Below are 27,137 nucleotides of genomic sequence, written 5' to 3' on the forward strand. Positions count from 1 at the left end.
ACAAAATTATGAGGGGCATGGATAGGATAAATAGGCAAAGCCTTTTCCCTGGGGTCAGGGAGTCCAGAACTAGAGGGCATAGGTTGAGGCTGAGAGGGGAAAGATATAAAAGACACTTAAGGGGCAACTTTTTCACACAGAGGGTGGTACGTGTATGGAATGAGCTGCCAGAGGAAGTGGTGGAGGTTGGTACAATTGCAACATTTAAGAGGCATTTGGATGGGTATATGAATAGGAAGGGTTTGGAGGGATATGGGCCGGGTGCTGGCAGGTGGGACTAGATTGAGTTGGGATATCTGGTCGGCATGGGCGGGTTGGACTGAAGAGTCTGTTTCCATGCTGTACATCTCTATGACTCTATGACTCTAGTGAGAGTGTGTGCTATCTCACAAGATGCACTGCAGAAATTCACCAAATATCCTCAGACAGCACCTTCCAAACCCATGACCACTTCTATCTAAAAGGACAAGGGCAGCAGATACATGGGAACACCATTCCCTGCAAGTTCCCCACCAAAACATTCACCATCCTGACTTGGAAATATATCACCGTTACTTCACTGTTGCTGGGTCAAAATCCTGAAATTCCCTCCCTAAGGGCATTGTGGGTCTACCTACAGCACATGAACTGCAGCGGTTCAAGACGGCAGTTCACCCCCACCTTGTCAGGGGGCAACTAGGGATGGGCTATAAAAGCTGGCCAGACAGTGACACCCAGATCTTCGGAATGACTAATTAGCAAATACAAATGAATTAATCAATGTTGAGGTGGTAATCAACCTCACATTGCTCATTATCTTGATCCTGAGCTCATTACTGAAAGCTTTTGAACAAAATTAAACTCACCATCTTTTGTCAACTGACTCAACATTGCCCACATTGGTCAGGGACTGGGAGGTGTCCACATGAAACCCACCCTCTGGAGAAACTGTAACTCGTGTTGGCTCTTCAGAGAGATGGACTGGACTGTTAAGAGTGGAAAACAAAGAAATGGAAGATACAGACATTCTACATCCTTCCAGACTGGAGAAGACTTAGAAACCTTTGCAAAGAGACATGGAAATCAAGTGGTGAACAGAAGGGACAGATTTAAAACATTAATGGGGGGAATGTACCAGGAAAACTATTACCCTTAACACCTGATGAGTCCCCTAGATGATAGTCTTGGAAAGGAAAGGATGAGATGTGGAGGGATGGGAGGAGGCTCAGGAAGATAAACACCAGAAAGGCCCAGTTGGGCTGAATGGCCTGGTTCTCTGAATTGTAAATTTGTTGTCCATCAGTATAACTAATAACGTTTCCCTGAACAGCTTGCGTCCTCAAATTGGTTACTACTTACGGGCTGTTTTGTGTGCAGCACACTTCCTAATTCATTGTGTTTTATTCATTCAAGGAGGAGAGTGTCACAGGCTGGGCCAACATTTATTGTTGATCCCTCATTGACCCAGGGGGCAGTTAAGAATCAACCACATTGCTGTGGGTCTGGCATCATGTCGACCAGACCAGGTAAAGACAGTAGTTTCCTTCCCTGAAGGACATTAGTGAACCAGATGGATTTTTCCAACAATCAACAGTGGTTACATAGGCACGATGGTTGGTAGCATGGTGGCTCAGTGGTTAGCATTGTAGCCTCACAGTGTCAGGGTCCCAGGTTCAATTCTAGCCTTGGGTGACTGGCCACATGCAGCTTGTACATTCTCCCTGTATCTGTGTGGGTTTCCTATGGGTGCTCTGGTTTCCTCTCGTAGTCCAAAGATGTGCACGTAAGGTGGACTGGCCATGCTAAATGACCCATAGTGTGCAGTGTAGGCTAGGTATATGAGCCATTGGGAATGTAGGGTTACAGGGAGTAATGTTAGGAGGAGTTGGGTCTGGGTGGGATGTTCTTCAGGTCAGTGTAAGCTGAATGGCCTGTTTCCACACTGTAACGATTCAATGATTAGACCAGCTTTTAATTCCTGGTTATTTTCATCCACCATTGATTCAAACCCATTCCTCAGAACATAAACCTGGGGTTCTGGATGCTTATGCCAGTGATTGTATCACCACACCACTGTCTCCTTGCAAATGAGAATGGGACAAGTTGGGTAGCTCTTTCCAGAGACAGTACAGGCACGATGGGTGGAATGGCCCCCTTCTGTCCTGTAAATTCTATGATTGTAGCGAAGAGTTGGTGGATAAACATTCGCTCAGTCAGAAGGATTGTTCTGGTGAAAGAGACCCAACACATACCCAAGGTCTCAGACTCCTAGGGATAGCCAGTGGAAACATTCACTTGTCACTGGTGTATGGTTAACATTCAGCTCAGGAAATACCAATGTGAGTAATCACAGGTATTGTGTCAAATGTGAGTTTAAACCCCAAACAACTACCGTGCACTAAATAACTGGGGTCTTTATAGTTCCAATAAAGTTATTATTGTATCAAAAGCAAGGTTTTGTAAAGCACTTCTCACAGCTCAGACAACTCAAACGTTTCACAGTCAACAGGGTGGTTTCCGTATGTAGTCACTGGTGCACTAGACATGGCAAACCTCCCCAGACAGCAACGTGATAATGACTGGGTCACTTTTTTAAATGTGATGTTGATCAAAGCATTAATCTCAAGCAGAAAACCAAGAAGAACAAACCTGCTCTTCTTTGAGGTAAAAACAATGACTGCAGATGCTGGAAACCAGATTCTGGATCAGTGGTGCTGGAAGAGCACAGCAATTCAGGCAGCAGGATGCTGCCTGAATTGCTGTGCTCTTCCAGCACCACTGCTCTTCTTTGACATGGTATTGTGGTTATATCCATCAGAACAGGCAGGTTGGGGTTTTAAATAGTAACTCCTCTGAAATACACACCTCTGATAGTGCAGCATTCCCTCAGTGCTGCACTTGAGCTTTCGAATGAGGCTTGATCCCAGAACACTGTGACTCCGAGGTGTGAATGCTATTCTCTAAGTCACAACTGACAGTGTTGTTTCTGTGCAGACACTTTTATATCAGTAGAAATGCAAGGAATATGAAACAAAGCTAGCCATCCACTCCCTCCAGCACCGACGCTCAGTAGCAGCAGTGTGTACCATCCACAAGATGCACTGCAGGAATTCACCAAGACTCCTCAGACAGCACCTTCCAAATTCACAACCTTTGCCATCTAGAAAGACAAGGGCAGCAGAGACATGGGGACACCATCACCTGGGAGTTCCCCTTCAAATCAGAAACCATTCATTAGAGGAATTAACCAGCAAATAGTCAAACAAACAAAATCCATTTAAAGCAAATAGCTTCAGCCACAGTGCTTTGATTTGTAACAAGATACAGTGAAAAGTATTGTTCTGTGTGCCATCTGGCCAAATCATACCTTACATAAGTACAACAGAGTAATGGAACAGAATGCAGAATATACCATTACAGCTACAGAGAAGGTGCAGAGAAAGATCAACTCTGACATATAAAAGGTCCATTCATAAGGCTGATAATAGCGGGCAATAAGCTGTTTTTGAAGCTGTTGGTGTGTATTTTCAAACTTTTGTATCTTCTGCTCAATGGAAGAGGGTGGAATGGAGTATAACCGGGATGGGAGGGGTGTTTGATGATGTTGGCTGCTTTCCCGAGGCAGCGGGAAGTATAGATGGAGTCAGTGGGAATAGAGGGATATGGATCTTGTTAGTATGGAAAAACAAAATGTGATGGCGCTGTATTTTCTTTGTTCAGTGAAAGGAAGGCTGGTTTATGTGATGGACTGGATTGTACTCACAGCTCTCTGTAATTCCCTGTGGTCTGGGGAAAAGCAGTTTCTGTACCAAGCTGTGATGCATCCTGATAGAATGGTGCATCTATCAAAATTGGTGAGAGTCATTGTGGACATGCTAAATTTCCTTTGCCTTCTGTGGAAGTTGAGAGAGTATGGGAGTTTGGAACAGGGTGATAGTCCAGTAAACAATAAAAAAGTAGCAACAAAAGAAATAAAAATGCAAGTCAATCGATGACATTGCCCTCCCCTCGAAATGAGAAAATGTGTGTGAAAACCCACCTACTAGCATAAACAAGAGTACCTGATAGATGTCATCGATTCTTAAGGATCTAAGCAGGCCAGTGAACAAAGGAGTATGCTGAATATTAGTTTGACTTGCACAAAACATTTGGCACAAATAGAGGATCAAGGATGGAGTTGAAAATCGGATACAAAACTGTTCTGAAAGTAGAAACAGAAGGAAGCTATAATATGGAATTATTTTGGCTTAGCAGACATCAACTGGTGCAATCCCTCTGGAGTCTGTACTAAAGCCTCCAGTGCTCCATTTATTAACAGGCCATTTATTAATAGGCCATTTATTAACAGGCCATGCAAGGAGCTTGTGAGCAAATCGTCTGTTTTGGCTACATCACAGAATTCCAAAGAGAGGAAGAGAGTTGTGCACACAGAGCCCAGTATCTACAGGTCACTTGAGATAAGGGACTGGCAACTAAAAGGGAATAGTTGGCCCATCATAGCGACCACTACTTGTTATTCAATGACAGCTATAATCTTACAAAATGTGGAGATAATCACTAGGCAATTATTTACAACGTATGTACAGATGGAAAAGGGATTGTTAATAGTTGATAATAAAGTGGCTATATTATCTACATCCCAGAGTACTAAAAGGAGTGTCCCTTGAACTAATGGATACATTGATGGTCATCTTCCAAGATTCTTGGACTATAGACTAGATTCTACAGACTCTGAAATAGTTCTTACAGATTGGTGGCTCTAACACATGAGGAGAGATTGAGTCATTTTGGATTTTGTTCACTGAATTTTAGAACAATGAAGGGGGAGTTTCGTAGAAACCTATAAAATTTGAACAGGACTAGACAGGATAAAGGTAGGAACGATGTTCCCGATGGTGGGGGAGTCCAGAACCAACAATCATGATTTAAGGATAAGGAGTAAACCTTTTAGGACTGAGATAAGGAGAAATGTCTTCACCCAGAGAGTGGGCAGGCTGTGGAATTCACTGCTGCAAAAAGTGGTTGAGCTCAAAACATGGATCTTGTGGCCAAAGGGATCACGGGAGGTGGGGAGGTGGAGGGTGGGACTAGGATATTGAGCTCAATGATCAGCCATGATCCGATTTAATGGCAGAGCAGGCTTGATGGGCTGAATGGCCTCCTCCTGCTCCTATCTTTTTTTGTTTCAATGTTTCATGTATTTAGAGTGTGCAACCTTCGACTGATGTGGTACTTGGATTCAAATGAGATCCATTGACCGCACCATCACACCTTTCTCTCTGCTGTGGTGCTACAGTTACAGATTCAATAAGGTCTGAATCCAGCAGTAGGTGTGAAGCTGAAGTGAAGTAACACTTGATTATCCAGAACAGGTGATCTCACTCAACATTTGTTCCAAAATGCAGATTCTTCAACACTCAAATTAGACTGAGATTAGAGCAAAATAAAACCATTTTTTTCACCTATTATGAGGCAGTAGGAGATAGAGGAATAGGAATACGGTGGCACAGTGGTTAGCACTGCTGCCTCACAGTGCCAGAGACCCGGGTTCAGTTCCCGCCTCAGGCGACTGACTGTGTGGAGTTTGCACGTTCTCCCCGTGTCTGCGTGGGTTTCCTCCGGGTGCTCCGGTTTCCTCCCACAGATGTGCATGGCCAGGTGAATTGGCCATGCTAAATTGCCTGTAGTGTTAGGTAAGGGGTAAATGTAGGGGTATGGGTGGGTTTCGCTTCGGCGGGTCGGTGTGGACTTGTTGGGCCAAAGGGCCTGTTTCCACACTGTAATCTAATCTAATCTAATCTAATCTAATATGTATGATCCTTGCTGGACTACGGATAATTACTGACTGACTTATTGCAATTAGCCAGAGATGGCTCTTGCCACGTCCTAATGATTTACTTTGGAGCTTCATCTTTTCACTGGATTTCTAAATGGAAGGAAGAGAGAGCCATTTATCAAAGTTTGCAGACTAAGGTGGATAGTATTGTAATTACTTTCAAGAGACTAGAAATTGTAAGTGGGAATTTATAGATTGGGTGAGTGGGCAGAGCTGTGGCAGGAAGATTGTAAAACAAAGATGACACTGGAGGATGTTGGAACAGAAATAGACCATTCAGCCCATCATGTCTACTCCTTCATTCAATGAGACCATGGTAATCATGATAATCTTCAACTCACCTCATCGCATGGTAGACTGGCTAGTAAAGTTAGATCACACAGGATTCAGGAACAGCTTACCAATTGGGCTTAACAGCAGGAGACAGAGAGTGGTGGGGTAGGGGTGTTTTTCAGACTGGAGCCCTGTGACCAGCAGTGTTCTGTTGTTTGTCATTTATAGAAATAATTTGGATCAGAATTTAGGAGGCAGGGTGAGTAGTTTGCAGACAACACCAAAATTGGTGGTGCAGTGAAGAGTGAAGAAGTTTTTCTAAGATTACACAGGGATAGAAAATAGAACATAGAACAAGACAACGCAGAACAGGCCCTTCGGCCCTCGATGTTGCGCCGACCTGTGAACTATTCTCAGCTCGTCCCCCTACAATATCCCAAAATCATCCAAGTGCTTATCTGAGGATTGTTTAAATCTCCCTAATGTGGCTGAGTCGACTACATTAGCAGGTAGGGCATCCCATGCCCTTACCACTCTCTTAGTAAAGAACCTGCCTCTGACATCTGTCTTAAATCTATCACCCCTCAATTTGTAGTTATACCCCCTCATACACGCTGACGTCATCATCCTAGGAAAAAGACTTTCACTGTCTACCCCATCTAATCCTCTGATCATCTTGTATGTCTCTATCAAATCCCCTCTTAGCCTTCTTCTTTACAAGGAGAACAGATCCAAGTCTCTCAGCCTTTCCTCATAAGACCTTCCCTCCAGACCAGGCAACGTCCTGGTAAATCTCCTCTGCATCTTTTCCAATGCTTCCACATCCTTCACTAAATATGGTGACCAGAACTGTACACAATATTCCAAGTGAGGCCGCACCAGCATTTTGTATAGTTGCAACATGATATTGCGTCTCTGGAACTTAATTCCTCTACAAATGAAACCTAACACACCGTATGCCTTCTTAACAGCACTATCAACCTGGGTGGCAACTTTCAGGGATCTCTGTACATGGACTCCAAGATCCCTCTGCACATCCACACTACCAAGAATCTTTCCATTGACCCAGTACTCTGCCTTTCTGTTATTCTTCCCAAAGTGAATCACCTCACATTTACCTGCATTGAATTCCATTTGCCACCTCTCAGCCCAATTCTGCAGTTTACCCAATCCCCCATGCAACCTGTAACATTCTTCCAAACTGTCCACTACTCCACCAACTTTAGTGTCATCTGTAAATTTCCTAATCCATCCACCTATGCCTGCGTCTAAGTCGTTTATAAAAATGACAAACTGCAGTGGTCCCAAAACAGATCCTTGTGGCACACAACTAGTAACCAGACTCCAGGCTGAATATTTTCCATCAACCACCACTCATTGTCTTCTTTCAGAAAGTCAGTTTCTAACCCAAACTACTAAATCATCCTCAATCCCATGCTTCTGCATTTTCTCCAACAGCCTACCACGTGGAACGTTGTCAAATGCTTTACTGAAGTCCACGTATACCACGTTAACTGCCGTACCCTCATCCACATGCTTGGTCACCTTCTCAAAAAACTCAATGAGGTTTGTGAGACATGACCTGCTCTTGACGAAACCATGTTGACTATCTGAAATCAAATTGTTGCTTGCTAGATAATTATAAAGCCTATCTCTTATAATCCTTTCCAAAACCTTTCCTACAACAGAAGTAAGACTCACTGGTCTATAATTACCTGGGTCTTCTCTAATGCCCTTCTTGAACAAGGGCACAACGTTTGCAATCCTCCAGTCAATGTAGACAATGACGACTCAAATATCAAACCAAAGGCTCTGCTATCTCCTCCCCAGCTTCCCAGAGAATCCTCAAATAAATCCCATCTAGCCCAGGGGACTTGTCTACTTTCACTCCTTCTAGAATTGATAACACCTGTTCATAACTAACCTCGATCCTTTCTAGTCTAATATCTCGTATCTCATTCTTCTCCTCTCCTTTTCCTGAGTGAAAACCAATAAGAAATGTTCATTTAGCACCTTTCCGATCTCCACAGGGTCCACACTCAACTTCCCACTTCTGTCTTTGATTGGCCCTATTCCTACCCTCATCATCCTTTTATTCCTCACATATCTGTCGAAAGCTTTAGGGTTCTCCTTTATTCTGTTTGCTAAAGACTGCTTGTGTCCTCTCTTTGCTCTTCTTAACTCTCTCTTTAAATCCTTCCTAGCTGATCTGTAACTCTCCATCGCCTCATCTGAACCATCTTGCCTCATCAACACATAAGCCTCCTTCTTCTTCTTAACAAGAAATGCTAGTTCTGTTGTAAACCACGGTTCCCTTACCTTATCACTTCCTCCCTGCCTGACAGGGACACGCAATATCTGTTCCTTAAACCAGCTCCACATTTCCATTGTCTGCATCCCCTGCATTTTGCTACCTCATTCTATGCGTCCTAATTCTTGCCTAATCGCATTATAATTGCCCTTGCCCCATCGATAACTCTTGACTTGTGACATGTACCTATCCCTTTCCATCGCTAAACTAAACATAACTGAATTATGGTCACTCTCTCCAAAGTGCTCACCTACAACTAAATCAAACACCTGACCTGATTCATTTTGATAAAATGAACAACAGCAGGATTTGCACAATTAATGATGGGCTCTGGATAGAGCTGTAGAACAGAGAGACATAGCGGTTCAGATACATAGTGAGGAAAGAGATCAATCTGAGACTGGTACAGTTGAGAAAAGAAGTGAGTCAAACAGTCAGGACAGGCAGGGACAAAGCAGAGAACAAAGTAAGATTGATAAATTAAACTGCATTTATTTCCATGCAAGGGGCCTAACAGGGAAGGCAGCTGAGCTCAGGGCATGCTTAGGAACATGGGACTGGGATATCATAACAATTACAGAAACATGGCTCAGGGATGGGCAGGACTGGCAGCTTAATGTTTCAGGAAGGGAGGCAAGAGAGTAGGGGGAGTTGCATTTTTTGATAAGGGTTAGCATTACATCTGTACTGAAGGAGGGCTTTCCTGGAAATACATCCAAAGAAGTTATTTGGGTGGAACTGAGAAATAAGAAAGAGATGATCTCCTCATTGGGATTGTATTATAGTCAGCGGGAAATTGAGAAACAAATTTGTAAGAAGATCTCAATTATCTGTAAGAATAATAGGGTGGTTATGGTAGGGGATTTTAACTTTCCAAACATAGACTGGGACTGCCATAGTGTTAATGGTTTAGATGGAGAGGAATTTGTTAAGTGCGTACAAGACAATTTTCTGATTCAGTATGTGGATGTACCTACTAGAGAAGGTGCAAAACTTGACTTACTCTTGGGAAATAAGGCAGGGCAGGTGACTGAGGTGTCAGTGGTGGAGCACTTTGGGCCCATGTGTTGATGTGGCATAATTCTATTAGATTTAAGATAGTGATGGAAAAGGATAGACCAGATCTAAAAGTTGAAGTTCTAAATTGAAGAAAGGCTAATTTTGACGGTATTAGGCAAGAACTTTCAAAAGCTGATTGGGGCAGATGTTCGCAGGTAAAGGGATGGCTGGAAAATGGGAAGTCTTCAGAAATGAGATAACGAGAATCCAGAGAAAGTATATTCCTGTCAGGGTGTAAAGCAAGATTGGTAGGTATAGGGAATGCTGGATGATGAGAGAAATTGAGGCTTTGGTTAAGAAAAAGAAGGAAGCGTGTGTCAGTTATAGACAGGAGAGATCGAGTGAATCCTTAGAAGGGTATAAAGACTACAGGAAAGTGGAAAATCAGGAGGACAAAAAGGGGACATGAAATAGCTTTGGCAAATATAGTTAAGGAGAATCCAAAGGGTTTTTACAAATACATTAAAGACAAAAGGGTAACTAGGGAGAGAATAGGGCCCCTCAAAGATCAGCAAGGTGGCCTTTGTGTGGGAGCCACAGGAGATGGGGGAGATACTAAATGAGTATTTTGCATCAGTGTTTGCTGGGGAAAAGGATATGGAAGATATAGACTGTAGGGAAATAGATGGTGACATCTTGAAAAATGTCCATATTACAGAGGAGAAAGTGCTAGATGTCATGAAATGTGTAAAAGTGGATAAATCCCCAGGACCTGATCAGGTGTACCCGAGAACTCTGTGGGAAGCTAGAGAAGTGATTGCTGGGGCTCTTACTGAGATATTTGTATCATCGATAGTCACAGGTGAGGTGCCGGAAGACTGGAGGTTGGCTAAGGTGGTGCCACTGTTTAAGAAGGATGGTAAGAACCAGCTAGGGAACTGTAGACCAGTGAGCCGGACCTCAGTGGAGGGAATCCTGAGGGACAGGATGTACATGTATTTGGAAAGGCAAGGTCTGATTAGGGATAGTCAACATGGCTTTGTGCGTGGGAAATCATGTCTCACAAATTTGATTGAGTTTTTTGAAAAAGTAGCAAAGAGGATTGATGAGGGCAGAGTGGTGGACATGATCTATATGGAAATCAGTAAGACGTTCGACAAGGTTCCCTGTGGGAGACTGTTTAGCAAGGTTAGATCTCATGGAATACAGGGAGAACTAGCCATTTGGATACAGAACTGGCTCAAAGGTAGAGACAGAGTGTGATGGTAAAGGGTTGGTTTTCAGACTGGAGGCCTGTGGATTGGCAGTGGAATGCCTCAAGGATCAGGTTCACTACTTTTTGTCATTGAGATAAATTATAGGAGGTATATTTAGTACGTCTGCAGATTATTCCAAAATTGGAGGTGTAGTGGACAGCGAAGAGGGTTAGGGGGGAAAGTGAGGACTGCAGATGCTGGAGATCAGAGCTGAAAATGTGTTGCTGGAAAAGTGCAGCAGGTCAGGCAGCATCCAAGGAGCAGGAGAAACGACATTTCGGGCATGAGCCCTTCTTCAGGAATCGAAGATGGTTACCTCAGATTATAACAGGATCTTGATCAAATGGGCCAATAGGCTAAGAAGTGGTAGATGGAGTTTGATTTAGATAAATGTGAGGGGCTGCATTTTGGGAAAGCAAGTCTTAGCATGACTTATACGCTTAATGGAAAGGTTCTAGGGAGTGTTGCTGAACAAAGAGACCTTGCAGTGCAGGTTCATAGCTCCTTGAATGTAGAGTCACAGATACGTAGGATAGAGAAGAAGGCGTTTGGTATGCTTTCCTTTATTGATCAGAGCATTGATTATAGGAGTTAGGAGGTCATGTTGTGGCGGTATAGGACGTTGGTTCGGGCACTTTTGGAATATTGTGTGCAATTCTGGTCTCCTTCTTATCAGAAAGATGTTGTGAAACTTGAAAGGGTTCAGAAAAGATTTACAAGGATGTTGCAAGGGTTGGAGGATTTGAGCTATAGGAAGAGGCTGAACAGGCTGGGACTGTTTTCCCTGGAGCATCAGAGACTGAGGGGTGACCTCATAGAGGTTTATAAAATCATGAGGAGCATAGATGGGGTAAATAGACAAAATCTTCTCCCTGGAGTCCAGAGCTAGGGGGCATATGTTTAGGGTGAGAGAGGAAAGATATAAAAGAGACCTAAGGGCCAACTTTTTCACTCAGAGGGTGGTACGTGTATGGAATGATCTGCCAGAGGAAGTAGTGGAGGCTGGTACAATTGCAACATTTAAAAGGCGTAGGTATGGGTATATAAATAGGAAAGGTTTAGAGGGATATGGGCCAAATGCTGGTAAATGGGACTAGATTAGGTTGGGATATCTGGTTGGCATGGACGAGTTGGACTGAAGGGTCTGTTTCTGTGTTATACATCTCTCTGACTCTCTGACTCTATGGTAGAAGCTTTCAAAATGAGGGGGCATATTTTAAGGTGAGGAGAGGAAGATTTAAGAGTTCTGAGGGGCAACGTTTTCACACAGTGGGTGGGTTCATCTGTGGAATGAACTGACAGAGGAAGTGATAGATGCAGGTACAGTTACAACATTTAAAAGGTATTTGAATGTTATATGAATAGGAAAGAGATATGGGCTAAATGCAGGAAAGTGGGACCAATTTAGTTTGGGAAACTTGATCTGCATTAATGACAACAAAATAAGGTGAAAAGAGATCAAAATACAATGTTTTTCCAATCAAGAAATAATCAATAATTTCAAGTGCCTAGCAACAAAAAAAATAACAAAATTCACCAATCTTCCCACCAGAAAGATTTCAACTCTCAGATCCAGTTCAGTAAATTGGCAAGCATGGAAAGCCCACTTCTAAGATTTCAAAGAGCTTCTGATTGGACACCAGACCAAATGTGAAACAGATAGGAAGAACATCAGGTCATGTACTAAACAGACAACAGACTAATGAACAAATAAATTACATTTGACAACCTCACAACATCTTTTGATTGGTATTTCCCTCCAAGAATAAATAAAATACTTTAATATCAGATATCAATGCCCAGGAGAGTTTGCAGATAATTTCACGAATGTCTTGTAAATACAATCTGAACTATGCAAAGTTATAACAAGACCTCAATTACAGCTGAATTGTCCTTGGGCCTCTTAGATAAATCAGTAACTGAACTCCTTCAGTCAAAAGAGGATCTAAATCTTGAACAAGCAGTCTAAATAGATGTGCATACTGAGTCTAGAAACTTGTTCAAGAATCATCATGCAACAATTGTTCCTTTAAATGCAAAACATTCCACAGAGAGTTTTGGCCACTTAAAATACAATAAACCATCCAACCAGAGTAGACTGACACCTCTTTTAATCGACATACCATAGGCAACAAGTTTATGAAATTATAAGTGATCTCAGGTTAAAGTATTACATATCAGCAGAGATAGACCTGACCTTATGTCAACAATTGTGCAAGAACATCAGGAGTCAGCAATAACCTTGTGATGATATCATAGAATTGCACATCACTGAACATAAATAACACAGTGTGGGTGGAGCTGGAACACTCTAGAGTGAGGAGAATCTTGAGAGTCAAAAACAGAAATTGCCGGAAAAGCTCAGCAGGTCAGGCAGCATCTGTAGAGAGAAATCAGGGTTAACGTATTGGGTCAAGTGACCCACCCTCAGAACTCTGACCCAAAATGTTAACTCTGATTTCTGTCCACAGAAGTTGCCAGATCCGCCGAGTTTTTCCAGTAATTTCTGTTCTTTTTTGTTTCTGATTTCCAGCATTTGCAGTTTTTCTGGCTTTTATTTAGAATCTTGAGAGTGTGTGGACATGAACAAACAAACAACTTAGATTCATGCTTACTAAATAAAAGTCGAAGAATCTGGTATATCTTCCATTACCATGTATTGAGTAGTCATGAGTAATCCCTGATATAAGTCTAAGCCTGAAGATAGTTCTGGGCATTGTCTTTTCCCCAATCAGTCTGTCTTGAACCCAGTGTCAAACCACACAATAAAACAGCCTCCAACATTGCTTTAACTTTTATTTGGTCACTTATTATTCATTATTCATTTATGGGATGTGGGCTTTGGTGGCTAGGCCAGTTCTCATTCCCATCCTGACTTGCCTACAGGGCACTTAAGAGTTAACCAATTGCTGTGGGTCTGGAGTTGTGTGTAAGCCAGACCAGGTAACGATGGCAGTTTTCTTCAGGCACTATCCTATCACAGGTTGATAGGATAGTGAGGAAGGTGATTGGTATGCTTTTCTTTATTGGTCGGTGCATTGAGTACAGGAGTTGGGAGGTCATGCCGCAGCTGTACAGGACATTGGTTAGGCCACTTTTGGAATAATGTCTCCTTGCTATAGGAAGGATGTGGGCGGCACGGTGGCACAGTGGTTAGCACTGCTGCCTCACAGCGCCAGAGACCCGGGTTCAATTCCCGACTCAGGCGACTGTCTGTGTGGAGTTTGCACATTCTCCCCGGGTCTGTGTGGGTTTCCTCCGGGTGCTCTGGTTTCCTCCCACAGTCACAAAGATGTGCGGGTCAGGTGAATTGGCCATGCTAAATTGCCCGTAGTGTTAGGTTAAAGGGGTAAATATAGGGGTATGGGTGGGTTGCGCTTTGGCGGGTCGGTGTGGACTTGTTGGGCCGAAGGGCCTGTTTCCACACTGTAAGTAATCTAATCTAGTCTAATGTTGTGAAATGTGAAAGGGTTCAGCAATAATTTACAAGGATGTTACCAGGGTTGGAGGGTTTGAGCTATTGGGAGAAGCTGAATAGGCTGGAACTGTCTTCCCTGCAGCGTCAGAGGCTGAGGGGTGACCTTATAGAGGTTTTTAAAATCATGAGGGGCATGGATACAGTAAATAAACAAGATATTTTCCCTTGAACGAGGGAGTTCAGAATGAGAGTGCATAGTTTTAGGTTGAGGGGGAAAAATTTAAAAAAGATCTAAGGGGCAACTTTTTCACACAGAGGGTGGTGGTGTGTTTGGAATGAGCTGCCAGAGGAGGAGGCTGACACAATTACAGCATTTAAAAGGCATCTGGATGGGTATTCGAATAGGAATATGTGAGTTGGGAATAGAGGGATATTGGCTGAATGCTATCAAATGGGACCAGATTAGTTTCAGATATCTGATCAGCATGAACAATTTGGACTGAAGGGTCTGTTTCCATTCTGTACATCTCTATGACTCTATGACATTCATGAACCCAATGGGATTTTCCTGACAATTGACAATAGCTTCATAGTCATCATTAGCTTGAAGATAGGAAACAGAAGGTGGTGGTAGAGGGTTGCTTTTCGGACTGGAGGCCTCTAACCAGTGATATGCCACAAGAATCATTGCTTTTTAGCATTTATATAAATGATTTGGATATGAATAAAAAAGGTATAATAATAAGTTTGCAGGTGACACCAAAATTGGTGCTGTAGGGCAGTGAAGATTATCTCAGAATACAATGGGATCTTGATCAGATAAGTCATTGGTCAAGGAGGAGCAGATAGAGTTTAATCTAGATAAATGTGAAGGTTGCATTTTGGTAAGGCAAACCAGGGCAGGACTTATAAACTTAATGGTAGACCTCTGGGGAGTGTTGTCAAACAAAGAGTCAAAGGTGTGCAGGTTCGTAGTTCCTTGAAACTGCAGTCACAGGTCAACAGGGTAGTGAAGAAGGCGTGTGGCATACTTACCTTCATTGGTCAGAGCACCGAGTATAGGATAAAAGCAATTTACTGCGGATGCTGGAATCTGAAACCAAAAGACAAAATGCTGGAAAATCTGAGCAGGTCTGGCAGCATCTGTAAGGAGAGAAAAGAGCTGACGTTTCGAGTCTAACTGACCCTTTGTCAAAGCTCAAAGTATAGGAGTTGGGATATTACGTTGAGGACATTGGTGAGGCCACTTTTGGAATACTGCCTTCAATTAGAGTCATACAGCACAGAAATAGACTCTTCGGTCCAACTTGTCCATGCCAACCAGATATCCTAACCTCATCTAGTACCGTTTACCAGCATTTGGCCCATATCCCTCTAAATCTTTCCTATTCATATCCCCATCCAGATGTCTTTCAAATGCCGTAATTGTACCAGTCTCCACCACTTCCTCTGGCAGCTCATTCCATACACACACCATCCTCTGTGTGAAAAAGTTGTCCCTTCGGTCCCCTTATAATCCTTCCTCTCTCACCTTAAATTTACGCCCTCTAATTCTGGACTCCCCCACCCCAGGGGAAAGACCTTGCCTATTTACCCTATTCATGCCCCTCATGACTTTATAAACCTCTATAAGGTCACCCCTCAGCCAGTCAAAAAAAAAATCAGAGGATAAGCGTTAGTAGGCTTGTAACGTGCCCCAGTATTACTAGATGGGCTGAATATCCACCTACCATGATGGGAATCTTGTCAACAATTTTTATTTTAAATTGCAATCACTGAAAGGTCTACTTTTCCCACAGGACAAGAAAATGAAATGATCAGGTTTGCAGGCAGTGTGAGTGTTTTGGGTGAACAGGGAGGTTGTGTTCCGGACAGTGAGCAGCTCTCTCTCTCCCTCTCCCTCTCTCTTTCTCCAAAGTTTCACTCAAATCTTCCTGACGTCAGTGTGAGCAGAGGAGGCTGCTGCTGGTGCGGAGTCTGCAATTGGTTCGGCTTCCCACCCAGCTTCCCCGCAGTGTGTGTGAGTAACAAACCAGGAAGGAAGTGCAGAGTTCACAATGCAAACATGTAAAAGTTGCTGCAGGTAACCTGGGCTCCGCGAACCCCCTCTCTCCCTGGACAGGCACTACCCGGACTCTGCTCACACTCACCACAGGGTCCCCTACACACACACAGGGGGACAGGGAGAGGATTAGGGTCCCCTCCTGGAACCGCACCCATGGAGTCCCCGCAGCTCACCGAGGACGAGATGGCTGAAATAAAAAAGGAAGTAAGTTTGTTGCCGCTGTTTGAACAAAATGCGAAGAGGGAACGGGGTTTCCTGGCCCAGCTTCTGGTGCTCACCTGCCCCCTTACAGGGTAGGACAGGTGAGGGGGTGTCAGGCTAGTGGGCACACTGAAGCTGGCCTACCCATGCTGAAGGCTGTACCTGGGTCACTGCAGTGTGGGTACACCTGGGCACTGAGGCTGGTGAAACCAGAGCACTGTGGATTGCCTCATTTGAGCACAGCTGCACCTGGACACTGAGGCTGGTGTACCTGGGGCAGTGGGGAAGGGCCCAGTTGGGCACTGGGAGGTGTCTTATACTTGAACAACATGAGCCTGCAGCTCCTGGACTGACAGAGACTGGACAATGTGTCCGAATTCAGTGTGGCCTTTCTATGATCAACTCCAGGAGCATTTGGAATAAGGTGGGTGAACTTGCAGCATGGGCTGGTACCTGGGACTTTGATGTTGTGGCTATTTCAGAGACATGGCTAGAGCAGGGACAGGAATGTTTATTGCACGTTCTGGGATTTAGATGTTTCAGTAAGAACAGAGAAGATGGTAAAAGAGGGGGAGGTGAGGCATTGTTAGTCAAGGACAGTATTACAGTGGCAGAAAGGATTTTTGAGGACTCGTCTACTGAGGTAGTTTCGGCTGAGGTTAGAAACAGGAAATGAGAAGTCATCCTGTTGGGAGTTTTCTACAGGCCTCTGAATAGTTCTGGAGATTTAAAGGGTACCAAAGATAATTCTGCATGGGAGTGAGAATGACCGTGTAGCTGTTATAGGGCTTTAACTTTCCGAATATTGACTGGAAATATTATAGTTCAAGTACTTTAGATGAGTCAGTTTGTGTCCAATGTGTGCAGGATGAATTGGAAGCATGAGCTTCAAATTAAACCTGTTGGACTATCAGCTGGTGTTATGTGATTTTTAATTTTGTACACCCCAATCCAACACCAGCATCTCCAAATCATGTGTGTAGGATGGGTTTCCTGACACAGTATGTAGACAGGCCAACAAGGTGAGAGGTCACATTGAATTTGCTGATGGGTAATGTACCTGGCCAGGTGTTAGATTTCTAGGTAGGTGAGCACTTTGGTGATAGTGACCACAATTCGATTATGTTTACTTTGGTGATGGAAAGGCATAGATATATACTGCAGGACAAGAGTTATGGCTGGGGGAAAGGCAATTATGATGTGATTAGGCAAGATCTAGGATGGGGAAGGAAACTGCAGGAGATGGGAACAATTGAAACGTGGAGCTTCTACAGCTACTGTGTGTCCTTGATAAGTATGTACCTGTCAGGTAGGGAGGAAGTGGTCAAACAAGGGAACCGTAGTATACTAAAGAAGTTGAATGCCTTGTCAAGAGGAAAAAGAAGGCTTATGTTAGGATGAGACGTGAAGGCTCAGTTAGGGCACTTGAGAGTTACAAGTTAGCCAGGAAAGACCTAAAAGGGAGCTAAGAAGAGCCAGGAGGGGACATGAGAAGTTGGCACATAGGATCAAGGAAAATCCTAAAGTTTTCCATAAGTATATCAGGAATAAAAGAATGACTCGAGAAAGGTTAGGGCGAATCAAGGAAGTAGTGGGATGTTGTGCGTGGAGTCCAAGGAGATAGGAGAGGCGCTGAAAGAATGTTTGTTCGTCAGTATTCACACTGGAAAAAGGCAATGTTGTTGAGGAGAGTACTGAAATACAGGCTACTAGACGAGGCGGGATTGAGGTTTATAGGGTAGAGGTGTTAGCAATTCTGGAAAGTGTAAAAAATAGATAAGTCCCCTGGGCCGGGTGGGATTTATTCTAGTATTCTCTGGGAAGCCAGGGAGGAGATTATGAAGCCTTTGGCTTTGATCTTTATATCATCATTATCCACAGGAATAGTGCTGGAAGGCTGGAGGATAGCAAATGTCCCCTTGTTCAAGAAGCGGAGTAGAGATAACCCTGATAATTATAGACCAATGAGCCTTACCTGAATTGTAGTAAACTGTTGGAAAAGTTATAAGAGATAGGATTTATAATCATCTGGAGAGGAATAATTTGATTAGGGATAGTCAACACGGTTTTGTGAAGGGTAGGTCGTGCCTCTCTCACCTTATTGAGTTCTTTGAGAAGGTGACCAAACAGGTGGATGAGGGTAAAGTGGTTGATGTGGTGTATGTGGATTTCAGTAAGGCGTTTGATAAGGTTCCCCACAGTAGGCTATTGCGCAAAATACGGAGGCATGGGATTGAGGGTGATTTAACCGTTTGGATCAGAAATTGGCTAACTGAAAAAAGACAGAGGGTGGTGGTTGATGGGAATGTTCATCCAGGAGTTCAGTTAGTGGTTGTGCACTACTGTTTATCATTTTTATAAATGACCTGGATGAGGGCATAGAAGGATGGGTTAGTAAATTTGCAAATGACACTAAGGTTGGTAGAGTTGTGGGTAGTGCTGAAGGATGTTGCAGGTTACAGAGGGACATAGTTAAGCTGCAGAGCTGGGCTGAGAGGTGGCAAATGGAGTTTAATGTGGAAAGGTGTGAGGTGATTCACTTTGATTAGATTACATTAGATTACATTACAGTGTGGAAACAGGCCCTTCGGCCCAACAAGTCCACACCTACCCGCCAAATCGCAACCCACCCGTATCCCTATATTTACCCCTTACCTAACACTACGGGCAATTTAGCATGGCCAATTCACCTGACCTGCACATCTTTGGACTGTGGGAGGAAACCGGAGCACCCGGAGGAAACCCACACAGACACGGGGAGAACGTGCAAACTCCACACAGTCAGTCGCCTGAGGCGGGAATTGAACCCGGGTCTCCGGCGCTGTGAGGCAGCAGTGCTAACCACTGTGCCACCGTGTTGAAAGGAGCAACAGAAGTAAAGAATACTTGGCTAATGGTAAGATTCTTAGTTGTGTAGATGAGCAGAGAGATCTCGGTGTCCATGTACATAGATCCATGAAAGTTGCCACCCGGGTGGATAGGGTTGTTAAGAGAGTATAGGACATGTTAGCTTTAATTGGTAGAGGGATCAGGTTTTGGAGCCACGAAGTCATGTTGCAGCTGTACAAAACTCTGGTGCAGCTGCACTTGGAGTATTGTGTACAGTTCTGGTCACCGCATTATTGGAGGAGTATGGAAGCATTGGAGAGAGTTCAGAGGCAATTTACCAGGATGTTGCCTGGTATGGAGGGAAGGTCTTATGAGGAAAGGCAGAGGGACTTGAGGCTGTTTTCGTTAGAAGGTTGAGAGGTGACTTAATTCAGATATATAAGATAATCAGAGGGTTAGATAGGGTGGACAGTGAGAGCCTTTTTCCTTAGATGGTGATGGCTAGCACAAGGGGACATAGCTTTAAATTGAGGGGTGATAGATACGGGACAGATGTCAGAGGTAATTTCCTTACTCAGAGAGCAGTAGGTGCATGGAGTGCACTGCCTGTAACAGTAGTATTCTTGCCAAGTTTAAGAGCATTTTAATGGTCATTGGAAAAACATATGGATGAAAAATGGAATAGTGTAGGTTAGATGGGCTTCAGATTTGTTCTACAGGTCGGTGGAACATCAAGGGCCGAAGGGCCTGTACTGCGCTGTAATGTTCTATGTTCTATTATGAAAAGTCTAGTTGCTGACACTGAGCTTCTGCATTGGGGTCTGAATTTGATTTTATTTTGCGGTAATGCTTTTCAGAAAACCCAGTTTTTCGGAAGTGTCACATGACTTTGACCAGTGACAGATCTTGCTCTATAATTAAACTAGTCAGAGTGACTGTGGGTTAGAGGCAGATTAACATTCAGGTTGTAAGTTTGCTCGCTGAGCAGGTAGGTTTGTTCCTGGATGTTCTGTCACCATGCTAGGTAACATCATCTGTGAGCCTCCAGTGAAACAGTTGTTTGGCTGCAACAAACACTATATCGGACAGACAGACAGGAAACTAGCCACCAGGATACACGAACACCAACTAGCCACCAAAAGACATGACCCACTATCACTAGTATCCTTACATACCATGAAGAAGGATTGGGACAACACATCCATCCTGGGATAGGCTAATCAAGACACATGCACGGGAATTCCTAAACGCCTGGCATTCAAACCAGAATTCCACCAATAAACACATCGATATGGGGCACATTTACCAACGTCTGAGAAAAGGAACCGGAAATGATGTCACCCACCTTAACAGACCAAGACACACAAATAGGAAGCAGGACAGAACACCAGTGCTTCATCAGAGGCTCACTGATGGTGTTACCGAGCATGGTGATGAAATGGCTAAGAACAATCCTATCAGCTCAGCGAGCAAACTTACAACCTGACCCTCAACCTGAGCTACAAATCTTCACAAAAATTGCAAGCAGATTAACATTGCATACAGAAATTAGAGTCAACACAGGCATGAAGCTGTGAGAGACCACTCCCTGTGAGATTATTATTGTGAAGAGAATGTTAACACGTGCTTTAAAACTATGTATGCTGTTTGTGAAAGGAGAATTTGACATATTTTAATGTCGTGTTTATTTTTTTTTCTCCTTGTGTAATACTGACCTTGAAGGAACCTTTTCTTTGTACTTAAGGTTCTTGTCCTCGTTTTCCTATCCCTCCATGTCCTTGCCTTGTAATCCTTCACAGCCCAACAATCCTTGAGTGAATCTGCTGTTTTAATCACTTCACCACCTGTGGCCCTGAACTCCTGAATTCCTTCTGTAAAAATCTCTCTCTCACACATTCTCTCTCTGTCTCTCACTCTCACTCTCTCTCTCTTCCTCCTATTTAGAAACTCTTTAAAACTGAGTTCTTTTGATCAAGCTTTAACTTAACTGACCTAACATCTTGTGGCACACTGTCAGAATGTGTCTGATAATTCCTTGTACAGAAACACAGAAAATAGGAGCAGGAGTAGGCCATTCAGCCCTTTGAGCTTGCTCTACCGTTCCATAGGATTGTGGCTGACCATCCAATTCAGTCCCCTGTTCCCGTTTTCTCCCCATGTATTTTGCCCTAAGAACTATGTCTAAGTTTTACTTGGAAATATTTTAATGGTTTTGCCTCAACTGCGTTCAGTAGCAGAGAATTCCACAGGATCCCCGTTCTCTGAGTGAAGCCATTTCTCCTCATCTCAGTCCTGAATAGCCTACTCCCTGTATCTTTAGACCATGACCCCTTGGTTCTGGGCTCCCTGGTCATCCGGAACATCCATCCTGTGTTTACTGTTTATAGTTCTGTGAGAATTTTATACATTTCTATGATCTCCCCTCTCATTCTTCTAAACTCCTTGCAATGTCGTCTGCACTGATCCAGTCTGTCTTCATACATCAGCCATGCCATCCCAGGAATCAGGCTGGTAAACCTTCACTGCACTCCCTCCATAGCCAGGACATCCTTCCTTAGATAAGGAGACCAAAACTATACACAATACTCCAGGTGTGGTTTTACCAAGACCCTGTATAATTGCAACAAGACATCCCTGCTACTGTTCTCAAATCCTTGCACTATGAAGACCAAAATATTGCTTGTATGAAGTGATGGTTTTCTCTTTTTAGAAATGTTTAAGGCACTATAAGACATACAAAATGGTCAAGATCAGCAGGAAACTACAAGATTGGGAAAGCTTTTTAAAGGTCAACAGAAAGCCACAAAAAGAGCTGTTATGAAAAATAAGGTGGAACATGGCAAGAGACTAACTCAGGATATAAAGACAGATAGCAAAAGCTTCTATAAATGTATAAAACAAAGAAGAATAATGAAAGTAAACATTTGTCCTTTAGAGGATAAGAAGGGGGATTTAGTCATGGGATATGAGGAAATTGCCAAGGCATTGAACAGGTATTTTGTCAGTCTTCACAGTCGAGGACACTTAATACATGCCAGTAAGTGACAAAGAGAGGAAGGTAGGTGAGGACCTGGAAATAATCATTATTATGGAAGAGGTAATGTTGGGCAAGCTATTGGAACTAAGAATAGACAAGTCTCCTGGCCCTGATGGAATGCATCCCACGGTACTAAAAGAAATGGCAGGAGAAATAGCAAATGTGCTGTGGTCATTTTCCAAAATTCACTGGACTCTGGGCAGTTCCAGCTGATTGGAAAACAGCAAATGTGATGTCAATGTTTTAAAAATGGAGGTAGACAAAAGATGAGGAATTATCGACGAGTTAGTTAAACTTCTGTAGTGGGGAAAATGTTTGAGCCTCTTATCAAGGAAGAAATAGCAAAGCATCTAGGTAGAAATTGTCCCATTGGGCAGATGAAACATGGGTTCATGAAGGGCAGGTTATGTTTAACTAATCGACCGGAATTCTATGAAGACATTACGAACACGGTGGACAATGGGGGTGTACATGGAGATTTCTAAAAGATATTCGACAAGGTATCGCACAAAAGGCTGCTGCGTGAGGTAAAGGTGCAAGGTGTTACATGCAATGTATTAGCATGGATAGAGGATTAGTTAACCAACAGGAAGCAAAGAGTGGGAATAAATGAGTGCTATTCTGGTTGGCAATCCGTGACTAGTGGTGTGCCTCAGGGATCAATGTTGGGACCACAAGTATTCACAATTTACAGAGATGATTTTGTTGTGGCCCACGTGTAATGTGTCAAAGTTTGTTAATGACACTAAGATGTGTGGTAGAGCAAAGTGTGCAGAGGATTGTAACTTTGCAAAGGGACACAGATGGTTTAAGTGAGTGGACTACTACGTTAGTAAATGTCAAGTCATCCATTTTGGTTGGAGTAACAGTAAAAAGGATTATTATTTAAATGGTGAAAACGTTGCAGCATGCTGCTCTGCAGAGGGACCTGGGTGTCCTTGTGCATGAATTGCAGAGGGTTGGTCTGCAGCTACAACAGGTCATTAGGAAGGCAAATGGAATTTTATTCTTCATTGCTAAAGGGGTTGAGTTTAAAAGCAGGGAGGTTACGTTACAGCTGTACAAGGTGCTGGTGAGGCCACACCTGGAGTACTGTGTGCAGTTTTGGTCTCCTTACTTGAGAAAAGATGGACTGGCACTGGAGGGGGCGCAGAGGAGGGTCACTGGGTTGATTCCGGAGTTGAGGGGGTTGGTTTATGAGGAGAGACTGAGGAGACTGGGATTATATTCTCTGGAATTTAGAAGAATGAGGGAGATCTTATAGAAACGTATAAAATTATGAAGGGAATCGATAAGATAGATATAGAGAGGATGTTTCCACTGGCAGGTGAAACTAGGACAGGAGGGCACAGCCTCAAAATTAGGGGGAGCAGGGCCAGAACTGAACTGAGAAGGAGCTTCTTCACCCAGAGGGTTGTGAATCTGTAGAATTCCCTGCCCAGTGAAGTAATTGAGGCTCCCTCAGTAAAGCTAAGGTAGATAATTTTTTTGAACAGTAAAGGAATCAAAGATCTATGTGGAGTTTGCACATTCTCCCCGTGTCTGCGTGGGTTTCCTCCCACAATCTCTGTGCAGGTTAGGTGAATTGGCCACGCTAAACTGCCCGTGGTGTTGGGTGAAGGGCTAAATGTAGGGGAATGGGTCTGGGTGGGTTACACTTCGGCGGGTCGGTGTGGACTTGTTGGGCCGAAGGGCCTGTTTCCACACTGTAAGTAATCTAAATCTAATTGTAGTGAGATGGCGGGTGCGTGGAGCTGAGGCCATGAAAAGAGGGCCAGGCGGCCTACTCCTGCTCCTGATTCTTGTGTTCTTATATCAATGCCGGTTGTTGACATTGCTCTTTTTGCAAATTTAATTTATGAAAATATGATTGGGAGGAGTATCATTTGTGTGGAGGTGGCATTGTTCCTTTGTCACCAACACTGGACAGATGTCACTATTGGGCTAATGGTCACAATGTGAAGAAAGTGTTCAGTAATGAAATGTGGGTTGTGCAGACAGCTGTAATTGAATGGACTGAACTCACTGATTTGGTCAATTCACAGAATAAGTAAAATGAAATAGAAACACTTACATTTTAATAGCACCTTTGCCCACCCACAGGCCATCCCATAATGTTTTAGAATTAGGTTTATTGTCACATGTACTTGCATGAGTACAGTGAAAGGTTTACAAAGTTGCCACTTATAGCGCCATCTTTATTTTATTCATTTTATGGGTGTCACTGACTAGGCCAGCATTTATTGTCCATCCCTAATTGCCCAGAGGGCAGTTAAGAGACAACCACGTTGTTGTGGGTCTATGCGCCAGACTAGATAAGGATGACAGTTTCCTTCCTTAAAGGATATTCGTGAACCAGATGAATTTTCCAACAATTGGCAATGGATTAATGGTCATCATTAGACTCTTAGTTCCAGATTTTTTTAAAATTCAAGCTCCTCCATCTGCTGAGGTGGGATTTGAACCTAGGTCCCCAGATCATTACTGGATTTACAGTCCAGCAATGATACCACTAATCCATTGCCTCTGATGTTCAAATTAGAAAAACAAAGAAATAAAAAGTCCACCATTACTGTTCCTCAAGCAAGCTGCAACTCCCCCGCCCCCAACATGCCAACCCGACTCCAGACCCTGCCCCATTCCCCCAACCTGCGCCCACTCCGGGTTGGCCATTCCAGCCTGTACCAAACTGAACAGCTGATGACCCACCGAGTTCCTGAGTCCAGATTCCAGGATCTGGGCACTGCCATCTCTGCTGCTGCCAACGGCCCTCTGACACCGCTCCAACTCCCCATGACATCAGAAGATGAAAGAAAAGAGAAAGGAAAAAGACCGTGGAAGGGTGGGGGAGAGAGGGATGGATATGGTTGGCCGGGAGCCCTAGTACTCCTACCATACCAACACCACCATATTGGACCATTTTACAGGCAGTGCGCTACTTTTATAATCTAATCATTGTGATCGTGTCATTGCTAAATCATGTTTAGCAAGCTCTCACAAATAGCAATCTGATAGTGACCAGAGGACCTAGGAGCAGAAGTAGGCCATTCAACCCATCAAGTCAGCCCCACCATTTCATGAGATAATGGATGATCTGATCATCTTTAACTCCACTTTCTTGCCTTTTCCCCCATAATCCCTTGATTCTCTTACTGTCTCAGCTCAGCGACCCAGCCTCGATACCTCTTTCTGGTGAAGAATTCCACAGATTCACTGTCTTCTGAGAGAAGAAATTTCTCCTCATCTCTGTCTTAAATGGGTGACCCTTACTGTGTGACGAGAGGCCACAACCTTTCCACATCTCCCCTGTCAAGTCCCCTAAGAATCTTGTGTGTTTCAATAAGGTCGCCTCTCATTCTTCTATATTCCAATGAGTCCCGGAGGAAACCCACGCAGACACGGGAGAATGTGCAAACTCCACATAGACAGTTGCCTAAGGCGGGAATTGAACCCAGGTCTCTGGCACTGTGAGGCAGCAGTGCTAACCACTGAGCCACCCGTTTTCAGCTCAGCACCACCTTCCCAAGGACAGTTAGAAATGGACAATAAATGCTGGTCTGACCAGCAATGCCAAATGGATTTTTAAAAAGAATTGGGGTAGTTTCCAGGGCATAGAACATAGAGCCTTACAGCGCAGTACAGGCCCTTCGGCCCTCGATGTTGCGCCGACTGTCATACCAATCTGAAGCCCATCTAACCTACACTATTCCATGTACGTCCATATGTTTGTCCAATGACAACTTAAATGTACTTAAAGTTGGCGAATCTACTACCGTTGCAGGTAAAGCATTCCATACCCTTACTACTCTCTCAGTAAAGAAACAACCTCTGACATCTGTCCTATATCTATCACCCCTTAATTTAAAGCTATGCCCCCTTGTGCTCGCTGTCACCATACTTAGAAAAAGGCTTTCCCTGTCCACCCTATCTAACCCTCTGATTATCTTGTATGTCTCTATTAAGTCACCTCTCAACCTTCTTCTCTCCAATGAAAACAGCCTCAAGTCCCTCAGCCTTTCCACATAAGACCTTCCCTCCATACCAGGCAACATCCTAGTAAATCTCCTCTGCACCCTTTCCAAAGCTTCTACATCCTTCCTATAATGCGGTGACCAGAACTGTACACAATACTCCAAGTGCGGCCGCATTAGAGTTTTGTACAGCTGTAGCATAACCTCATGGATCTGGAACTCGATCGCTCTATTAATAAAAGCTAAAACACTGTATGCCTCCTTAACAACCCTATCAACCTGGGTGGCAACTTTCAAGGATCTGTGTACCTGGACACCGAGATCTCTCTGCTCACCTACACTACCAAGAATCTTACCATTAGCCCAGTACTTTGCATTCCGGTTACTCCGACCAAAGTGAATCACCTCACACTTGTCCGCATTAAACTCCATTTGCCACCTCTCAACCCAGCTCTGCAGCTTATCTATGTCTCTCTGTAAGCTACAACATCCTTGGTCACTATCCACAACTCCACCGACCTTCATGTCATCTGCAAATTTACTAACCCATCCTTCTACGCCCTCATCCAGGTTATTTATAAGAATGACAAACAGCAGTGGACCCAACACCGACCCTTGCTGTACGCCGCTAGTAACTGGACTCCAGGATGAACATTTCCCATCAACCACCACCCTCTGTCTTCTTTCAGCAAGCCAATTACTGATCAAACTGCTATATCTCCCACAATCCCACTCCTCCGTATTTTGTACAATAGCCTACTGTGGGGAACCTTATCGAGCGCCTTGCTGAAATCCATATACACCACATCAACCGGTTTACTCTCATCTATCTGTTTGGTCACCTTCTCAAAGAACTCAATAAGGTTTGTGAGGCATGACCTACCCTTCACAAAACCGTGCTGACTATCCCTAATCAAATTATTCTTTTCTAGATGATTATAAACCCTGTCTCTTATAACCTT

At 43.7% G+C, this 27,137-nt stretch overlaps 1 protein-coding gene across 2 annotated transcripts in view; it reads left to right on the top strand.

Annotated features, from left to right (window-relative positions):
* The first annotated feature begins 16,099 nt into the window (after positions 1 to 16,099).
* Positions 16,100 to 27,137, top strand: part of bcl10 (BCL10 immune signaling adaptor) — a 46,499-nt gene continuing 35,461 nt past the window's right edge. For both annotated transcript variants that reach the window (XM_043698581.1, XM_043698580.1), the window contains exon 1: positions 16,100 to 16,341. In XM_043698581.1, the coding sequence (XP_043554516.1) occupies positions 16,291 to 16,341 (51 nt within the window). In that variant the 5' untranslated portion in view covers positions 16,100 to 16,290. The remainder of the gene's footprint in view (positions 16,342 to 27,137) is intronic.

Source organism: Chiloscyllium plagiosum, chromosome 11 (assembly GCF_004010195.1).
Source record: "Chiloscyllium plagiosum isolate BGI_BamShark_2017 chromosome 11, ASM401019v2, whole genome shotgun sequence".
Classification (NCBI taxonomy): domain Eukaryota; kingdom Metazoa; phylum Chordata; class Chondrichthyes; order Orectolobiformes; family Hemiscylliidae; genus Chiloscyllium; species Chiloscyllium plagiosum.